The sequence below is a fragment of the Schistocerca cancellata genome, chromosome 5, assembly GCF_023864275.1.
Source record: "Schistocerca cancellata isolate TAMUIC-IGC-003103 chromosome 5, iqSchCanc2.1, whole genome shotgun sequence".
Taxonomy (NCBI): domain Eukaryota; kingdom Metazoa; phylum Arthropoda; class Insecta; order Orthoptera; family Acrididae; genus Schistocerca; species Schistocerca cancellata.
In genome coordinates this window covers 243,704,569-243,720,163 of record NC_064630.1, presented here as the reverse complement: position 1 = coordinate 243,720,163, position 15,595 = coordinate 243,704,569, and the positions used below count along the sequence as shown (strand labels likewise).

At 44.5% G+C, this 15,595-nt stretch overlaps 1 protein-coding gene and 1 non-coding gene across 3 annotated transcripts in view; one reads left to right on the top strand and one right to left on the bottom strand.

Annotated features, from left to right (window-relative positions):
- LOC126188095 (peptidoglycan-recognition protein SA-like) overlaps positions 1–15,355 on the bottom strand; it is a 173,489-nt gene extending 158,134 nt beyond the window's left edge. The window contains exon 1 of one of the 2 annotated variants that reach the window (XM_049929558.1): positions 14,946–15,355. In XM_049929558.1, the coding sequence (XP_049785515.1) occupies positions 14,946–15,306 (361 nt within the window). In that variant the 5' untranslated portion in view covers positions 15,307–15,355. The remainder of the gene's footprint in view (positions 1–14,945) is intronic. The other variant, XM_049929559.1, reaches the window with a different exon arrangement.
- On the top strand, positions 13,009–13,083 carry Trnas-uga (transfer RNA serine (anticodon UGA)). The gene has a single exon. It is a non-coding gene; the product is annotated as a tRNA-Ser (tRNA).
- Positions 15,356–15,595: the final 240 nt, after the last annotated feature.

Here is a 15,595-nt window from a genome sequence, read left to right as displayed (position 1 = left end):
TTGCCGACCCATGCTGTAAGCAGTATTATCGTTTAGACTCTGTACAGCCGGCAGGCCAGCTTCCGTAGTGTACTTGTGGGACCTCCCCGTTGCTGTTCCAGTCGAGAATGCTAAGTGCGTAGAACGACTGTCGGTGAGATTCCGCACGAGCTTTTAATTACTCTGATTTATCAGCAATCGTTATTTTGTCAGACGTATGCGGGGGAAAGTGATACGTTGCCTGTCTCTTCTTGGAACGTACGATCTAGGCATTCCAACAGACCTCTCCGTGATGCACAACGGCACTCTTTTTTAGCGTCTTACAGCCAATCGTGTGCCGTGAGTCATTTTTAAGTGTGCCTTCTAGTACTCGGAACGCCCCAACGGGCAGGAGGATCCTGGAATACTGCACCTAAATACACTCCTGGAAATTGAAATAAGAACACCGTGAATTCATTGTCCCAGGAAGGGGAAACTTTATTGACACATTCCTGGGGTCAGATACATCACATGATCACACTGACAGAACCACAGGCACATAGACACAGGCAACAGAGCATGCACAATGTCGGCACTAGTACAGTGTATATCCACCTTTCGCAGCAATGCAGGCTGCTATTCTCCCATGGAGACGATCGTAGAGATGCTGGATGTAGTCCTGTGGAACGGCTTGCCATGCCATTTCCACCTGGCGCCTCAGTTGGACCAGCGTTCGTGCTGGACGTGCAGACCGCGTGAGACGACGCTTCATCCAGTCCAAAACATGCTCAATGGGGGACAGATCCGGAGATCTTGCTGGCCAGGGTAGTTGACTTACACCTTCTAGAGCACTTTGGGTGGCACGGGATACATGCGGACGTGCATTGTCCTGTTGGAACAGCAAGTTCCCTTGCCGGTCTAGGAATGGTAGAACGATGGGTTCGATGACGGTTTGGATGTACCGTGCACTATTCAGTGTCCCCTCGACGATCACCAGTGGTGTACGGCCAGTGTAGGAGATCGCTCCCCACACCATGATGCCGGGTGTTGGCCCTGTGTGCCTCGGTCGTATGCAGTCCTGATTGTGGCGCTCACCTGCACGGCGCCAAACACGCATACGACCATCATTGGCACCAAGGCAGAAGCGACTCTCATCGCTGAAGACGACACGTCTCCATTCGTCCCTCCATTCACGCCTGTCGCGACACCACTGGAGGCGGGCTGCACGATGTTGGGGCGTGAGCGGAAGACGGCCTAACGGTGTGCGGGACCGTAGCCCAGCTTCATGGAGACGGTTGCGAATGGTCCTTGCCGATACCCCAGGAGCAACAGTGTCCCTAATTTGCTGGGAAGTGGCGGTGCGGTCCCCTACGGCACTGCGTACGATCCTACGGTCTTGGCGTGCATCCGTGCGTCGCTGCGGTCCGGTCCCAGGTCGACGGGCACGTGCACCTTCCGCCGACCACTGGCGACAACATCGATGTACTGTGGAGACCTCACGCCCCACGTGTTGAGCAATTCGGCGGTACGTCCACTCGGCCTCCCGCATGCCCACTATACGCCCTCGCTCAAAGTCCGTCAACTGCACATACGGTTCACGTCCACGCTGTCGCGGCATGCTACCAGTGTTAAAGACTGCGATGGAGCTCCGTATGCCACGGCAAACTGGCTGACACTGACGGCGGCGGTGCACAAATGCTGCGCAGCTAGCGCCATTCGACGGCCAACACCGCGGTTCCTGGTGTGTCCGCTGTGCCGTGCGTGTGATCATTGCTTGTACAGCCCTCTCGCAGTGTCCGGAGCAAGTATGGTGGATCTGACACACCGGTGTCAATGTGTTCTTTTTTCCATTTCCAGGAGTGTAGTTCGATAGTCGTGTGCGATACAATGCATGGTCGCAAAACGCCTCATGAGTCGACCCACAAGTGCAGTGCGTTTTCGGGAGCGGCTTGCAAAATGTAATAAAGCACCATGTCCTCCAGCCAGTTGACTGCGTTCGTTCTTGTAGTGGGAAAGTAAATGACATCTGGGTGTTGGAGTTGGTTCGGCGTGACAGACTCTGGCTGTCGTCGCAACAGGAGCGCCAGCATACGTTGTACCAGATCCCAGCATCTGGCTGTCACAGCACATGTCAGGCGATGCGCATCCGAATCGACGACGGCACTGTGCGGACACAAAGGGTCGTCGGTGAGATGGATGGAATGGAGGCGCTTTAGATCTTCTGTAGCTCCTCTGTCAGCTCTACCTGATGAGGGCCGTAGACTAACAAGCAATGCTCCAGATTCGGTCGAACGAGTGCTCTTAAGTCACTTATTTCGTTGGTGAATTACATTCTCAGAACGTATCTCGACCTGACATTTTCTTTTTGTATAACTGGTTTTGTGTGGTCGTTCCTCTATAGAACACTCCGGAATCGTAAATGTACTCTTACTACTGCTTCCAACGATTTATCACAAATAGCGTAACTGAACATTAATGGATCCCCTGACTAATTATTCACAGAACGCTACGTTTATTTACAGTGACAGTTAACTGATAGTCCCTGCACGAAGCATTTTTCCTGTGCTTCTCTTTCTGTATTTCGCTTTAATTGTCTGGCATTGCAACTGTCCTTTAGACAGTATCATCAACATTCATGAACAACCACACGAAGATCCTGGCGATATCCATCATATCATTTGTATAAATCTAACAAGTAACGGCCCAATAGTGTTAGCTAAGGATAATCGCTGTTATGTACGTACTTTACGATGTAGCCCTCAGATGTTCAATATTTACTGCGCAATTCTGGGTATTGCACAGTAATCTAGACCATCTGAGAGCGGTACTGATGGTTTCCGCAATGTATTGAAGAAGAGTGCAGACTTTTGAAAATAATGACGATTACTCAGTATACTGCAGACTATAGTGTACCGTATAAGGGCAGTATTGCGCAATAAACGGCAGTTCCTGCCGAGACGGAAAGAAATTCAATTTACTCCGAATGAATTTCTACAAATAAATGAAGAACGTCAATGATTAAAGATCAGGGAGTGTGTTGAGGGCATACAGGCTTATTGAAGCACCATGCAGTACTTCGAGAAATGTAATGCCTGACTGAAAAGGTAACGCCAGATACCTCATTGTCCACAACAGCGGAGGAAACAGAAGATCATGATGTGGTGTCAGTTAGCAGAAGTGTTTATTTTACTTGTAGCAGTTCTCGGAAATGATAAATAAGATCAGGTCAGCTGTCCAGTCAGCTTACGTCTTCCTGTTTCTTGCAACAGTCGTCAGAGCATGTACACAAGAGCATGTTAGCTTTCAATCACAAACCAGTAAACATTTGTTTTATTTTGTTACAGTAGATAAAGACATAGAAAGCAGCACATGTACACGATAAATTACACAGTTAACTGGTTTAATTTGTAATTAGTTGAAGTGGTTTACGAATCTACGCTGCAGTGAATGAGACTCTGGCTCACTGAAATGTTTATTAGAAGCTTTCCAGACTTATTTCGTCTATTGTGCAAAATTTCTTCTTTTGTTCTGCAAGGTAAGCAACCCAATCGCAATACCTACAAGTGCCACATCGCAGAGCGCCGTCGTGTTCGCTACGAACATGGAATTCTGACTGATACACCTTGGGCATAAATACTGTGCAATAATGCAGTGCCCTTCTTGGCCTCCTACTTTCACGTATTTTATTGGGACAATATTGTTGTGCAATAAATATCGAGCGTGTGAGGAGCTCCTCCACACGTCTACGAACTAATGAAATACTAACACCTCTATTTACAGTATGTAGAAGTTTAAACAATTGAAATACATGACGTGTGAAATGCTATGTGTTCTTCAGCGGTGCTGTGAAAGGTCAAGTGCTGAATCGTCCTTTATACGAACTGGTTTACTTGCTAGTGGTTATAAGTAACAGTCACTGACTTGTTGCTTAGATTCGTAGCGTCGTGCTATATCGATGCACGAGGGTGGTTTGATAAGTCTGGTAAAAAAGTGAGAAAAATTTTTGTTTCGCAAACAACTCACTTTACTTATCGACAGAGTCTCCTTTGAGAGATATTCACTTTGTGTAGCAATTCTCCAGCTTCTTCGTCACAGCAGAAAAATGTTTCTGTCACACTGCGCAATACTCGCTGACTGCAACTATCGCTTTCTCATTTGATAAGAATTTCTTCACAGCAAACCGAAGTTTCAAGTTAAGGAATATGAATAAATCACCTGGGGCTAATTGTGGTGAACAGGGGGGGGGGGGATGAGGAACAAATTCGAAACCCAGTTCGTGCACTTTGGCCATTGTTATCGCTGATGGTGTGGAATGGTGCATTGTCGTGGTGAAAGAGCAATTTTTTTGCGTGGCAATCATGGAGTTTTTTCAGCCAAAGTAAGTTTCAAAAGAAGCAACGATAAAGCATAATAAGGTCCTGTTATGGTTCTGCCTTTTCCCGAATAATCTATGAGGATTATTCCTTGGTGATTCCAAAAATCAGTTGCTATCGCCTTACCAGCCGACAAAGCGTTAGCTGCCTTCTTCGGTGAGCTTTCTCCAGCCTCTGTCTATTGTTTTCACTGCCGTTTTAACTCTGGTGCATTATGATGGATACTGCTTTAATCAACAGTCACAAATCGGCGGAAAAAGACTTGCGGATCGCAAATAAACATTGCCGGACATTGTGCTGAAATGTTATGCGCGTTTGGTCACTGTGAGCAATCGTGGCACCCACCTCGCACACAGCTTTTTCATATCCAATTCTCCATGCAAGATATCGTGTACACCCTCAGTTGAGATGCATACAATCAGGAATGTCACAGGTATTTATTCACAGGTCTTGTATTACCACATCAAGGATTTTGTCAATGGTGAACGGCCGCACTGCGCTTCGTCTTCGATGCTTGCCCGACCACGTTCAAATTCATTAACCCAAAAGTAAAAACGGTCATCAGTCCCTGGCAGAGTCCGCGTGAACTTCATCCAATTATGTTTGGATTTGTGCGGCAGTCCAACCCTTCAAAAAAATGTTTAATAACTGCACGAAACTCGGTTTTCTGCATTTTCAATCGCCGTCAACACGCTGACCAATTCAGACGGCTGTCAGCAATGAACTGTAGACTATACATTGGCTCTGAGCACTATGCGACTTAACTGCTGAGGTCATCAGTCGCCTAGAACTTAGAACTAATTAAACCTAACTAACCTAAGGACATCACACACATCCATGCCCGAGGCAGGATTCGAACCTGCGACGGTAGCGGTCGCTTGGCTCCAGACTGTAGCGCCTACAACCGCACGGCCACTCCGGCCGGCGACTATACATTGTTAAAATTATTTATGCGATCCTTGTAATAATCAAGCTTACCAGCGATAAAGGTGCAACAAAAATTTTCCATCTCTTAAAGGAAATTTACTAGACTTATCGAGTTTGCGCGCTGCCCGAAGATTAAATGTATCGATAACTCTCACGAGATGTGAGCGACGCGCGCTGCGAGGCACACCGTATTCGATGGACTTTTACAGATGAAGATTTTCGTCGAAAAACACAACATCTGTCTGCGGCTCTATCACAGACGTGTTGAATTTGGAAGTTCACTGCTCTCGGAATCCTTGTCGATTTTTATAGAGGAAAGCTTCGTAGTACGTGAGCAGAAAACATTTTCCGGAAATCTAAAACAGACTGACGTCAGCGATAGAGGCTTATAATTATGAGCATCTTTCCCCGGATCTGTCATGAAAACTGAAATGATCTGTGTCTTTTTCCAATCGTTGTGACTCATACAAATGAAACAGTTCCTGACTCAGTCACTTGTTTATTTTCCCACTAGGCATTTCGATGGTTCACACCACAATTTTCAGGCGGAGAATTGTTTGTTTACGTAGCTGGTGTTGCTGAAGAGTACAGACCAAGGGCAGTGTAGGTTACGTTGTGTCTTTTGAGGGATCGAAGAGTCACAAAAAGTCCTCATACATATCCTCTCCGCCGCGCATTAGTATAAACGTAATGTGCAGTGGAGAGGACATACATCATGAAGCAGTATGCAGACTTTTCTATCCGTCAAAAGACACGACTTAACCTACACTGCATACTACTTCCTGATGTATGTCCTCTTAACTGCACATTACGTTTACACAAATGTGCAGCGGAGAGGACATGTATGCAGACTTTTTATGACGCGCACGCTCGTTTACCTAGTGTCTAATCGCTATTACAAAATGGGCCAAAAAACCAACCGTACTACACCTTTTAATTTGAGGGGGCACACATAGGAAAGAGCGTTTATTCATTTATTTCACATGGGAAAATTAGGGCCTTCAGGCCTTGTCTTATAGCAAATCAAACACTCTTAATAAGTCAACATACAAATTGTAGCGTACATGAGTGATATGTAATAATAATAATAAATTATTATTATTGTTATTATTATTATTCTCGATTATTCCCCTTTAGGAGAGCGTGTGAATCACAGCTTCACTTCCTTTTCTTCCCAAAACATCTTCATTAATTCATTGTATTTTTTCTTCCTTTCCTCTGTCCATTTTTTCCTGTTGTTTTTTTGGCTAAACCTTGTCCAAGTTTCTTGTTTTTGATTTTACTTGTAACCTGTTCTCAATTTCTTCTTCTTAAATTTTCAATTGTTGCAGGTCTTCTTATGTTCCTTTCATTCAATTAGTCTTTAATTTGCTTGCAATAACGATGTTAAAGATTTTCTTAATGAGGTTGTCTTCATCCATCCTACATAGGTGTCCACAGAACTGAAGGCATCTTTTCCTAAATATGCTTGTGATGTTGTGTGTTCGTAGAGTTCCTTTATAAGTTGCATGGCCCAAGTTCCGTCTTGGAGTACAGCGCCGTAGAGTTTTCTAAGACTTTTTTGTTCTTTGTTCTAAGACTTTTTTGGTTTCTCCTTTATATGATTCCATGTAAGTTTGTACGCTTTTTGCACTATGAATATTCTTTCCGTGTTGGAGATTGTGTTCAGTCCTGTGGGTTGGATGGTTTCTCTAAGTACTAGAAGTGTGTGACCTGTGAGATGTTTCCATACTGTGTTTTCAGTGGAAGTCTTCCAGTTGATTTGGTGTCCATATACTGACTTTTCCCGTAGGAAATTTGGAGTCCGATTTTACATGAGATTTCATGTAATTTATCCAGCGCTATTTTGGCTTCATCTCTGTTGTTAATATAACCAGGTCACCAGCAAAGGCCAGGCATTTCACGGTGAATCTGTTTCATTTCTCTTTTCTAATTTGGATATCTTTGACACGCTTGTCCCATTCTATGTTGTTTTTTTTTCAGTACGGTGTTGAACGAGAGTGGCGATAAATCGTCTTCTTGTCGGACTCCGGCGTGAGTTTCGAATAGGTTGAGATTTCTCCCATGAATTCAAAGTTTGAGTCGGTTTCTGATAAAGTTTCCTGTATGATAGCTCTGGTCTTCCTATCGATGCCTTATTCTAATAATAATAATAATAATAATAATAATATAGTACAAAATACATAGAATTTAAGAAATGTCAGTCTTATCAACACTGCATTAAGCAATTTCCTCATTGCGTTCTTGTCGAACGTGAGTATATTTCTTGTCGCTGCTTACTTCCTTCGATAGAGAACGCTAAAGTCGTTCAAAATTCCTGCATCTAAAAATACGACCCAGATAATTTACCTGCATGGCCTCTGATGTCACAATAAGCTGCGTCATTACGTGCCCATGACTTCAGCAAATGGCTGTTCGCAATAGCGAGAGCTGTCCCAGTGAGCAGAACCGAGAATTTGACGCCGGAGAAACCTTTGCTGCGCTCGAAACGCTACGCCTCCTTTCGCCTTCCCGGCCCTAGCTACCTGTGCCCTAGCAAACTGACTCGTCAATCTATACTATGGAAAAGTAATCCTTGTTTTAACATATACTTTTTGTACGGAATTACATATCCATATTACACTTGCATTGTTGTGTATTCTACATATTGTCATTCTACATATTGTCTAAATTTCACCTCTTCCACAAATAACTTGTCCGTATTCTTGGCGCGTCAAATTAGAGCAAAGGATCGAGATTCTGACCATAACCTTCATTGTCTCCGTCACGAAAAACCGACTGTTTCCATGCTGCCAGAGATCATGTCGATATTTTTTTCGGTCAAGCCTACGTCCAGACTACAGCGATTATCCACTGTCACTAAGTTAATGGATTTTGATTAAATTTGTCTCAACACAGGACATAAAAGTCGCACTAAAATGCTAGGACAAATATCTCGTTAATTATATCAACAGTCTCGCTTTTCTTTCGTGACCACATGAATATTCTAAATGACAGCCAGTATAGCGGTAATTGCTGTGACGTCAAGTAACGAATTCCCTGGCGCCGCTACTGGTTGGCTGGAGTTCCCGAGTTTCCCGCTCGTCGTATGTCGTGTGTGGCCTGGAGACCTTGACCCGCTGTAGCCACCGTTTATCATATACTCCCAAACGATTGCTGCGTCTCTTTTGGCGCTTAAGCAATCAGAGGAAAAATGGTCTCAAGGAAACGTACTCGCTGTCACACCAATACATTGTTTTTAATGATTTTGTTCATGAAATAACTTTTTCTGCTACCAGACACGATTTTCTTCTTACTTATATTTTGCACGACGGGTTTCGAGAAATGATTCCCATTTCCAAGTGTATTTTTCTTGTGCTACGCCATTTATTTGTGATGTTTTCGACGTTTGAGGTCTGCATTGTTCTGTTGTATTTCTTCTAGTATATAAACACGCAAGTAGTTCTTAATTAATGATCGATCTTTATAAAGAGTTAATGGCAAATTTCGGAAGAACTCCTACTGATAGTTTTGGTCTACTTGTGCAGAAACTCATACAGATTAAACATCACGCACAATTTTCTGGGCACAGTACACAATGAAAAAGAAGTACAAAAACAAAACAGCTACAAAAGTATTTTTACATACAGTCAATAGAGGTGACCCAGTAATCGCCCACAGAGTATGATATACTATTCTTTCGTATAAAGAGTAGTTCTCGTAATACTCTGTAGCCTTATTTGCTTACGCATACTGAAAGAGGTACTTATTTCTATATATTACTAATTTCTTTAAGTGTATTATCGAAACATCTTAAGATATTCACCTGATTCACTTCCAGTTTTTCAGTTATTATTTTGTCTTCATATTTTTTTGTGATGTGAATATATCTCCACTTCTTCCAACAAATCCATTTTATGGCCTTTTTTTACTTGATGAAGTACACTGATATTTTTTCCCTATTTTTCCAAATGGGTGTCCTGTAGTCAGTACGTGGGTGGCTACAGCTAACACTGTCTCTCTGTTGCGTGTATGTGGACTTTAATGTAGTCTGTACACTTGGTATGGGAGTATCGACCTGTTTCTCCTGTGTAGCACAAGGAGCATTCCTGGCGCGTTATTTTGAACATTTCAGAATCTGAATGTGGCTGATTATCACACTTTACTTTGTGTATTAGTTTCTTTTGTAGTCTGTTAAATGTACAAAACCATATTTACCTTGTGGTTTTTGCACATGTTTGAAATTTATGTGCCAATCTATGGGATACTAGCCATACATTTGCTTTTACCTTCTATAGTGCGGTTTGGGCCAGTGTCTTTTTTTACTTTTCCCGGTACTGAGTCAACCATGGAAGCAGCGTAGTCATTGGCAGCTGCAATCTCTTGCGCGCGTTTACTTCTTGTTGGATGTTTTATTTATCCGACAGTATTGTACTGGCCCTGTGCAACATCGACCTATATCCCATTTGTTTACGAATGTTTAAAAAAAACTAAACTAAACTTCGCCCGACCGACCGCCGTGTCATCCTCAGCCGACAGGCATCATTGGATGCACATATGGAGGGGCATGTTATCAGCACACCGCTCTTCCGGCCGTAAGCCAGTTTACGAGACCGGAGCCGGTACTTCTCAATGAAGTAGCTTCTCAGTTTGCATCACAAGGGCTGAGTGCACACCGCTTGCCAACAGCGGTCAGCAAACTGAATGGTCACCCATCCAATAAGCTAGCCATCTCGACAGCGCTTAACGTCGGTGATCTGACGGGAACCGGTGTTACCACTGCGGAAAGGTCGTTGGCTTACAAATGTTTAGGTGACATGAAGTTTCAGGAATTGTGGCGTTAGTCATTGCGTTTTCATTATAGGATTTTGAATGTGCTTGTGTTGTTGTATCTTTAGGTCCTGATAATTGATGCCATCGTCTTATTCATGTTCCACTCTAAATGTAATTTTCTGGTGTAGCCAACTGAAGCAGTTTAGAATGTCTTTAGCATCCAGTTTACTAGCAGCAGAGTGTTATCTAGATGTCTCCTATAAAATACACTACTGGCCATTAAAATTGCTACACCACGAAGATGACGTGCTACAGACGCGAAATTTAACCTACAGGAAAAAGATGCTGTGATATGCAAGTGATTAGCTTTTCAGAGCATTCACACAAGGTTGGTGCCGGTAGCGACACCTACAACGTGCTCACATGACGAAAGATTCCAACCGATTTCTAATACACAAACACCAGTTGACCGGCGTTGCCTGGTGAAACGTTGTTGTGATGCCTCGTGTAAGGAGGAGAAATGCGTAGCATCACGTTTCCGACTTTGATGAAGGTCGGATTGTAGCCTATCGCGATTGCCGTTTATCGTATCGCGACATTGCTGCTTGCGTTAGCCGAGATCCAATGACTGTTAGCAGAATATGGAATCAGTAGGTTCAGGAGGGTAATACTGAACGCCGTGCTGGATCCCAACGGCCTCGTATCACTAGCAGTCGAGATGACAGGCATCTTATCCGCATGGCTGTAACGGATCGTGCAGCCACGTCTCGATCCCTGAGTCAACTGATTGGTGCGTTTGCAAGACAACAACCATCTGCACGAACAGTTCGGCGACGTTTGCAGCAGCATGGACTATCAGCTCGGAGACCATGGCTGCGGTTACCCTTGACGCTGCATCACAGACAGGAGCGCCTGCGATGGTGTATTCAACGACGAACCTGGGTGCACGAATGGCAAAACGTCATTTTTTCGGATGAATCCAGGTTCTGTTTACAGTATCATGATGGTCGCATCCGTGTTTGGCGACATCGCGGTGAACGCACATTGGAAGCGTGTATTCGTCATCGCCATACTGGCGTATCACCCGGCGTGATGGTATGGGGTGCCATTGGTTACACGTCTCGGTCACCTCTTGTTCGCATTGACGTCACTTTGAACAGTAAACGTTACATTTCAGATGTGTTACGACCCGTGGCTCTACCCTTCATTCGATCCCTACGAAACCCTACATTTCAGCAGTATAGTGCACGACCGCATGTTGCAGGTCCTGTACGGCCCTTTCTGGATACAGAAAATGTTCGACTGCTGCCCTGGCCAGCCATTCTCCAGATCTCTCACCAATTGAAAACGTCTGGTCAATGGTGGCCGAGCAACTGGCTCGTCACAATACGCCAGTCACTACTATTGATGAACTGTGGTATAGTGTTGAAGCTGCATAGGCCACGCCATCCAAGCTCTGTTTGACTCAATGCCCAGGCGTATCAAAGCCGTTATTACGGCCACAGGTGGTTGTTCTGGGTACTGATTTCTCAGGATCTATGCACCCAAATTGCGTGAAAATGTAATCACATGTCAGTTCTAGTATAATATATTTGTTCAATGAATACCCGTTTATCATCTGCATTTCTTGTTGATGCAGCAATTTTAATGGGCAGTAGTGTAGAATTTTCTCTAGGCAATGATCTTGGCTGTTAAACAATTTTTGTTCTAAATAATATAGATACATGTCAGCTATGACACCAGATATGCATGACACCATTCCTGCACCATCTGACAACTTATAAATGTTATCCTGTTGGAAAATACCCTCTGGAATGCTTTTCATAAATGGCAGCACAACAAGTCGAATATCCAGTTTGAAGTGAAAATTTGCAGTCAGAGTGCGCGAAATAACCACGACAGTACTTCTGCTCTCATACCAAATCGCACCCCAGACGATAAGTCCACGTGTAGGTACAATGTGTCTAGTACACAGACAGGTTGGTTGCAGATCCTCAATTCCTGAAATAACCGATTTGCAATCAGTTCGTTATGTGACTGAGGTGCCAAATGCTGCTCGAATTCTGCTGTAGATGCACACGCCAAACACGATGTTCTTTCCTCTCCGTAGTGCCACGCGGCCGTCCGGAACCCAGTCTTCTTGCGCACACAGTCTCGTGGCCACCCTGCCAGCAGTCATGTACAGTGGCTACATTCCCGCCAAGTTCTGTGCAACATCCAGCTTCTCGTAACCCCGTTCAAACACAGAGAGGTGCGGATAATGGCGGCCTTGTGGCGTTAAACACATTCTTGGATGACATCGACTCACCACTTCCAATCTCAAAGGTAACCACCGCTCACGCCCGTTACAGCGTTTATTTACAGCAAACCTGGTTTGTATTCTCATAATGGCGCTACTAGCTTCACTCTTATGCGACTGGCGCGAAATTTGAGCAGACGTCGTTTTTCAGATGTAGAGACACGCCTACCAACTTACTTTTGTGACACGTATCCCCTTCTTGCTGTTGCGATTTTTTTCCGACAGTGTATAACAAAAAGTTTGGAGGAATTCTATTATAAAGTTTAAGGACTTTTTATCTGGGCCCTACCAACGAAAATGAACACCAGCCGCCACTGGAGTGAATTTAAACGCTGGTTATGGGAGAAACAATCGACTGCTAGAATTTGGCCGACAGTGGCAAAGGAAGTGGTGTGACTTGGGCCTCCCGTCGGGTAGACCGCTCGCCTGGTGCAAGTCTTTCGATTTGACGCCACTTCGGCGACTTGCGCGTCGATGGGGATGAAATAATGATTAGATTAGATTAGATTAGACTAGTACTTGTTCCATAGATCATGAATACGACACTTCGTAATGATGTGGAACGTGTCAAGATAGTAAAAGGTGAAACTCCCTGGCAGATTAAAACTGTGTGCCCGACCGAGACTCGAACTCGGGACCTTTGCTTTTCGCGGGCAAGTGCTCTGCAGAAGTAAAGCTGTGAGTACCGGGCGTGAGTCGTGCTTCGGTAGCTCAGTTGGTAGAGCACTTGCCCGTGAAAGGCAAAGGTCCCGAGTTCGAGTCTCGGTCGGGCACACAGTTTTAATCTGCCAGGAAGTTTCATATCAGCGCACACTCCGCTGCAGAGTGAAAATATCATTCTGCTAATAAAAGGTGTCTATACAAGATATTACAGTAGACAAAATATTACATGACACTCAATATTTTTAATTTTTTTGGGGGGTTTGGGAAATTACCGACTTACTATATCCAAAAATTCATCTAATGAGTAGAAGGAGTTGCCATTAAGAAATTCTTTTAATTTCCTTTTAAATGCTATATGGCTATCTGTCAGACTTTTGATGCTATTAGGTAAGTGATCAAGACTTTTTTGGCAGCATAATTTACCCCCTTCTGAGCCAAAGTTAGATTTAACCTTGAGTAGTGAAGATCATCCTTTGTCCTAGTGTTGTAGCCATGTACACTGCTAATACTTTTGAATTCGTTCGGATTGTTAACAACAAATTTCATAAGTAAATATATATATATTGTGAGGCTACAGTGAAGAGTTCTAGCTCTTTAAATAAGTGTCTGCAGGATGATCTTGGATGAGCTCCAGCAATTATTCTGATTACACGCTTTTGTGCAATGAACACACTTACTGAATGATGAGTTACCCCAGAATATGATGTCATACGAAAGCAGAGAATGAAAATGGGCGTGGTAAGCTAATTTACTCAGATGTATATCGCCAAAATTTGCAATAACCCTAATAGCATAAGTAGCTGAACTCAAACGTTTCAGTAGATCCTCAGTGTGTTTTTTCCAGTTCAACCCCTCATCAATGCATACACCTAGAAATTTTGAATATTCTACCTTAGCTACCGATTTCTGATCCAAGTCTATATTTATTAATGGTGTCATTCCATTTACTGTGTGGAACTGTATATACTGTGTTTTGTCAAAGTTTAATGAGAGCCCATTTTCAGAGAACCACTTAAAGATTTTGTGAAAAATCTTGTCTGTTGGGTGTGATAGCTATACTTGTATCATCGGCAAAAAGCACCAGCTTTGCATCTTCGTGAATATAGAATGGCAAGTCATTAATATATATTAAGAACAGCAGAGGACCCAAGACCGACCTTGAGGCACCCCATTCTTGATTGTTCCCCGGTTTGAGAAATCACCAGTTTTTTGCATATTACGTGAAGTGTTTATTTCAACTTTCTGTACTCTTCCAGTTAGGTATGATTTAAACCATTTGAGCACTGTCCTATTCATACCACAGTACTTGAGCTTATCTAGAAGTATTCCATGATTTACACAATCAAAAGCCTTTGATAGATCACAAAAACCACAACGGGTGACTTCCGGTTACTCAGAGCATTTAATATTTCATTAGTGAAAGTATATATAGCATTTTCCGTTGAGAAACCCTTCTGGAAACCAATCTGACATTTTGTTAAAACTTTATTTTTACAAAGGTGTGAAGCTACTCTACAATATATTTCTTTTTCAAGAATTTTGGATAAGGCAGTCAGAAGAGAGACTGGGCGGTAGTTGTTGACATCAGTCGTATCCCCTTTTTTATGCAGTGGTTTAACAATGGCATACTTCAGTCTATCTGGGAAAATGCCCTACTTCAGAGAGCTATTACATATGTGGCTAAGAATATCACTTATTTCTTGGGAACAAGCTTTTATTATCCTGCTGGAAATGCCATCAATTCCATGTGAGCTTTTATTCTTAAGAGAGTTTATTATCTTCCTAATTTCAGAAGGAGATGTGGGTGGAATTTCAATTGTATCAAATGGCGTGGGTAAGGACAACACAACAGCCAGTCCCTGAGCGGAGAAAATCTCCGACCCAGCAGCAACCGGGAGCGGACGAGGAATTGGTAGGGAAAACAGGGAGAGGGTTAGGGGTGAGCGTGCGGCGTGAGCATCGTCAGTACTCACTGTGCGGCTTGACATTACTCAGGCTGCTGAGCTGCGGCTGCTGCGCTGGCAGGCCGAGCGCCAGGACGTCCGCGGCCGGTGGCTGCGTCTGGTCCCCCAGCACCAGGTGCTCGATGTGGATGGGCGCGTTGTAGAAGGTGGCCGGCCCCACGCGCACCTCCCGCGACCGGCTCACAGTCACGCCGCCGAAGCCGCCCCCGCAGGCGGCCAGCACCGCCTCCGCGGCCGCGGCCGCCGCGCACTCCCCCTCCTCCTCCCCCTCGCTCTCGCTCTCGCTGTCCGCGTCGTCGACGTCGTCGTCAGTAGCGTCGTGCCGCGGCCGCCGCTCGGGCAGCTCGGCGCTCTTGCCGCTGGCCGACATGGCGCGGTCGTTCGCCTACTGCCGGCCTGCCGACCCGACTAGCCGGCGGCCGTGACGCCACGGCGCCGCATTCCCTCTCTGCCCCTCTCCAGCCTACAGACCACTGCCGCTACCGGCCGGCCCGCTTCCTCGGAAAACAAGAACTTACGCAACTCAACGCCCAGACGTACACTACTGGTCATTAAAATTGCTACACCAAGAAGACATTCAGATGATAAACGGGTATTCATTGGACAAATATGTCATACTAGAACTGACATGTGATTACATTTTCACGCCATTTGGGTGC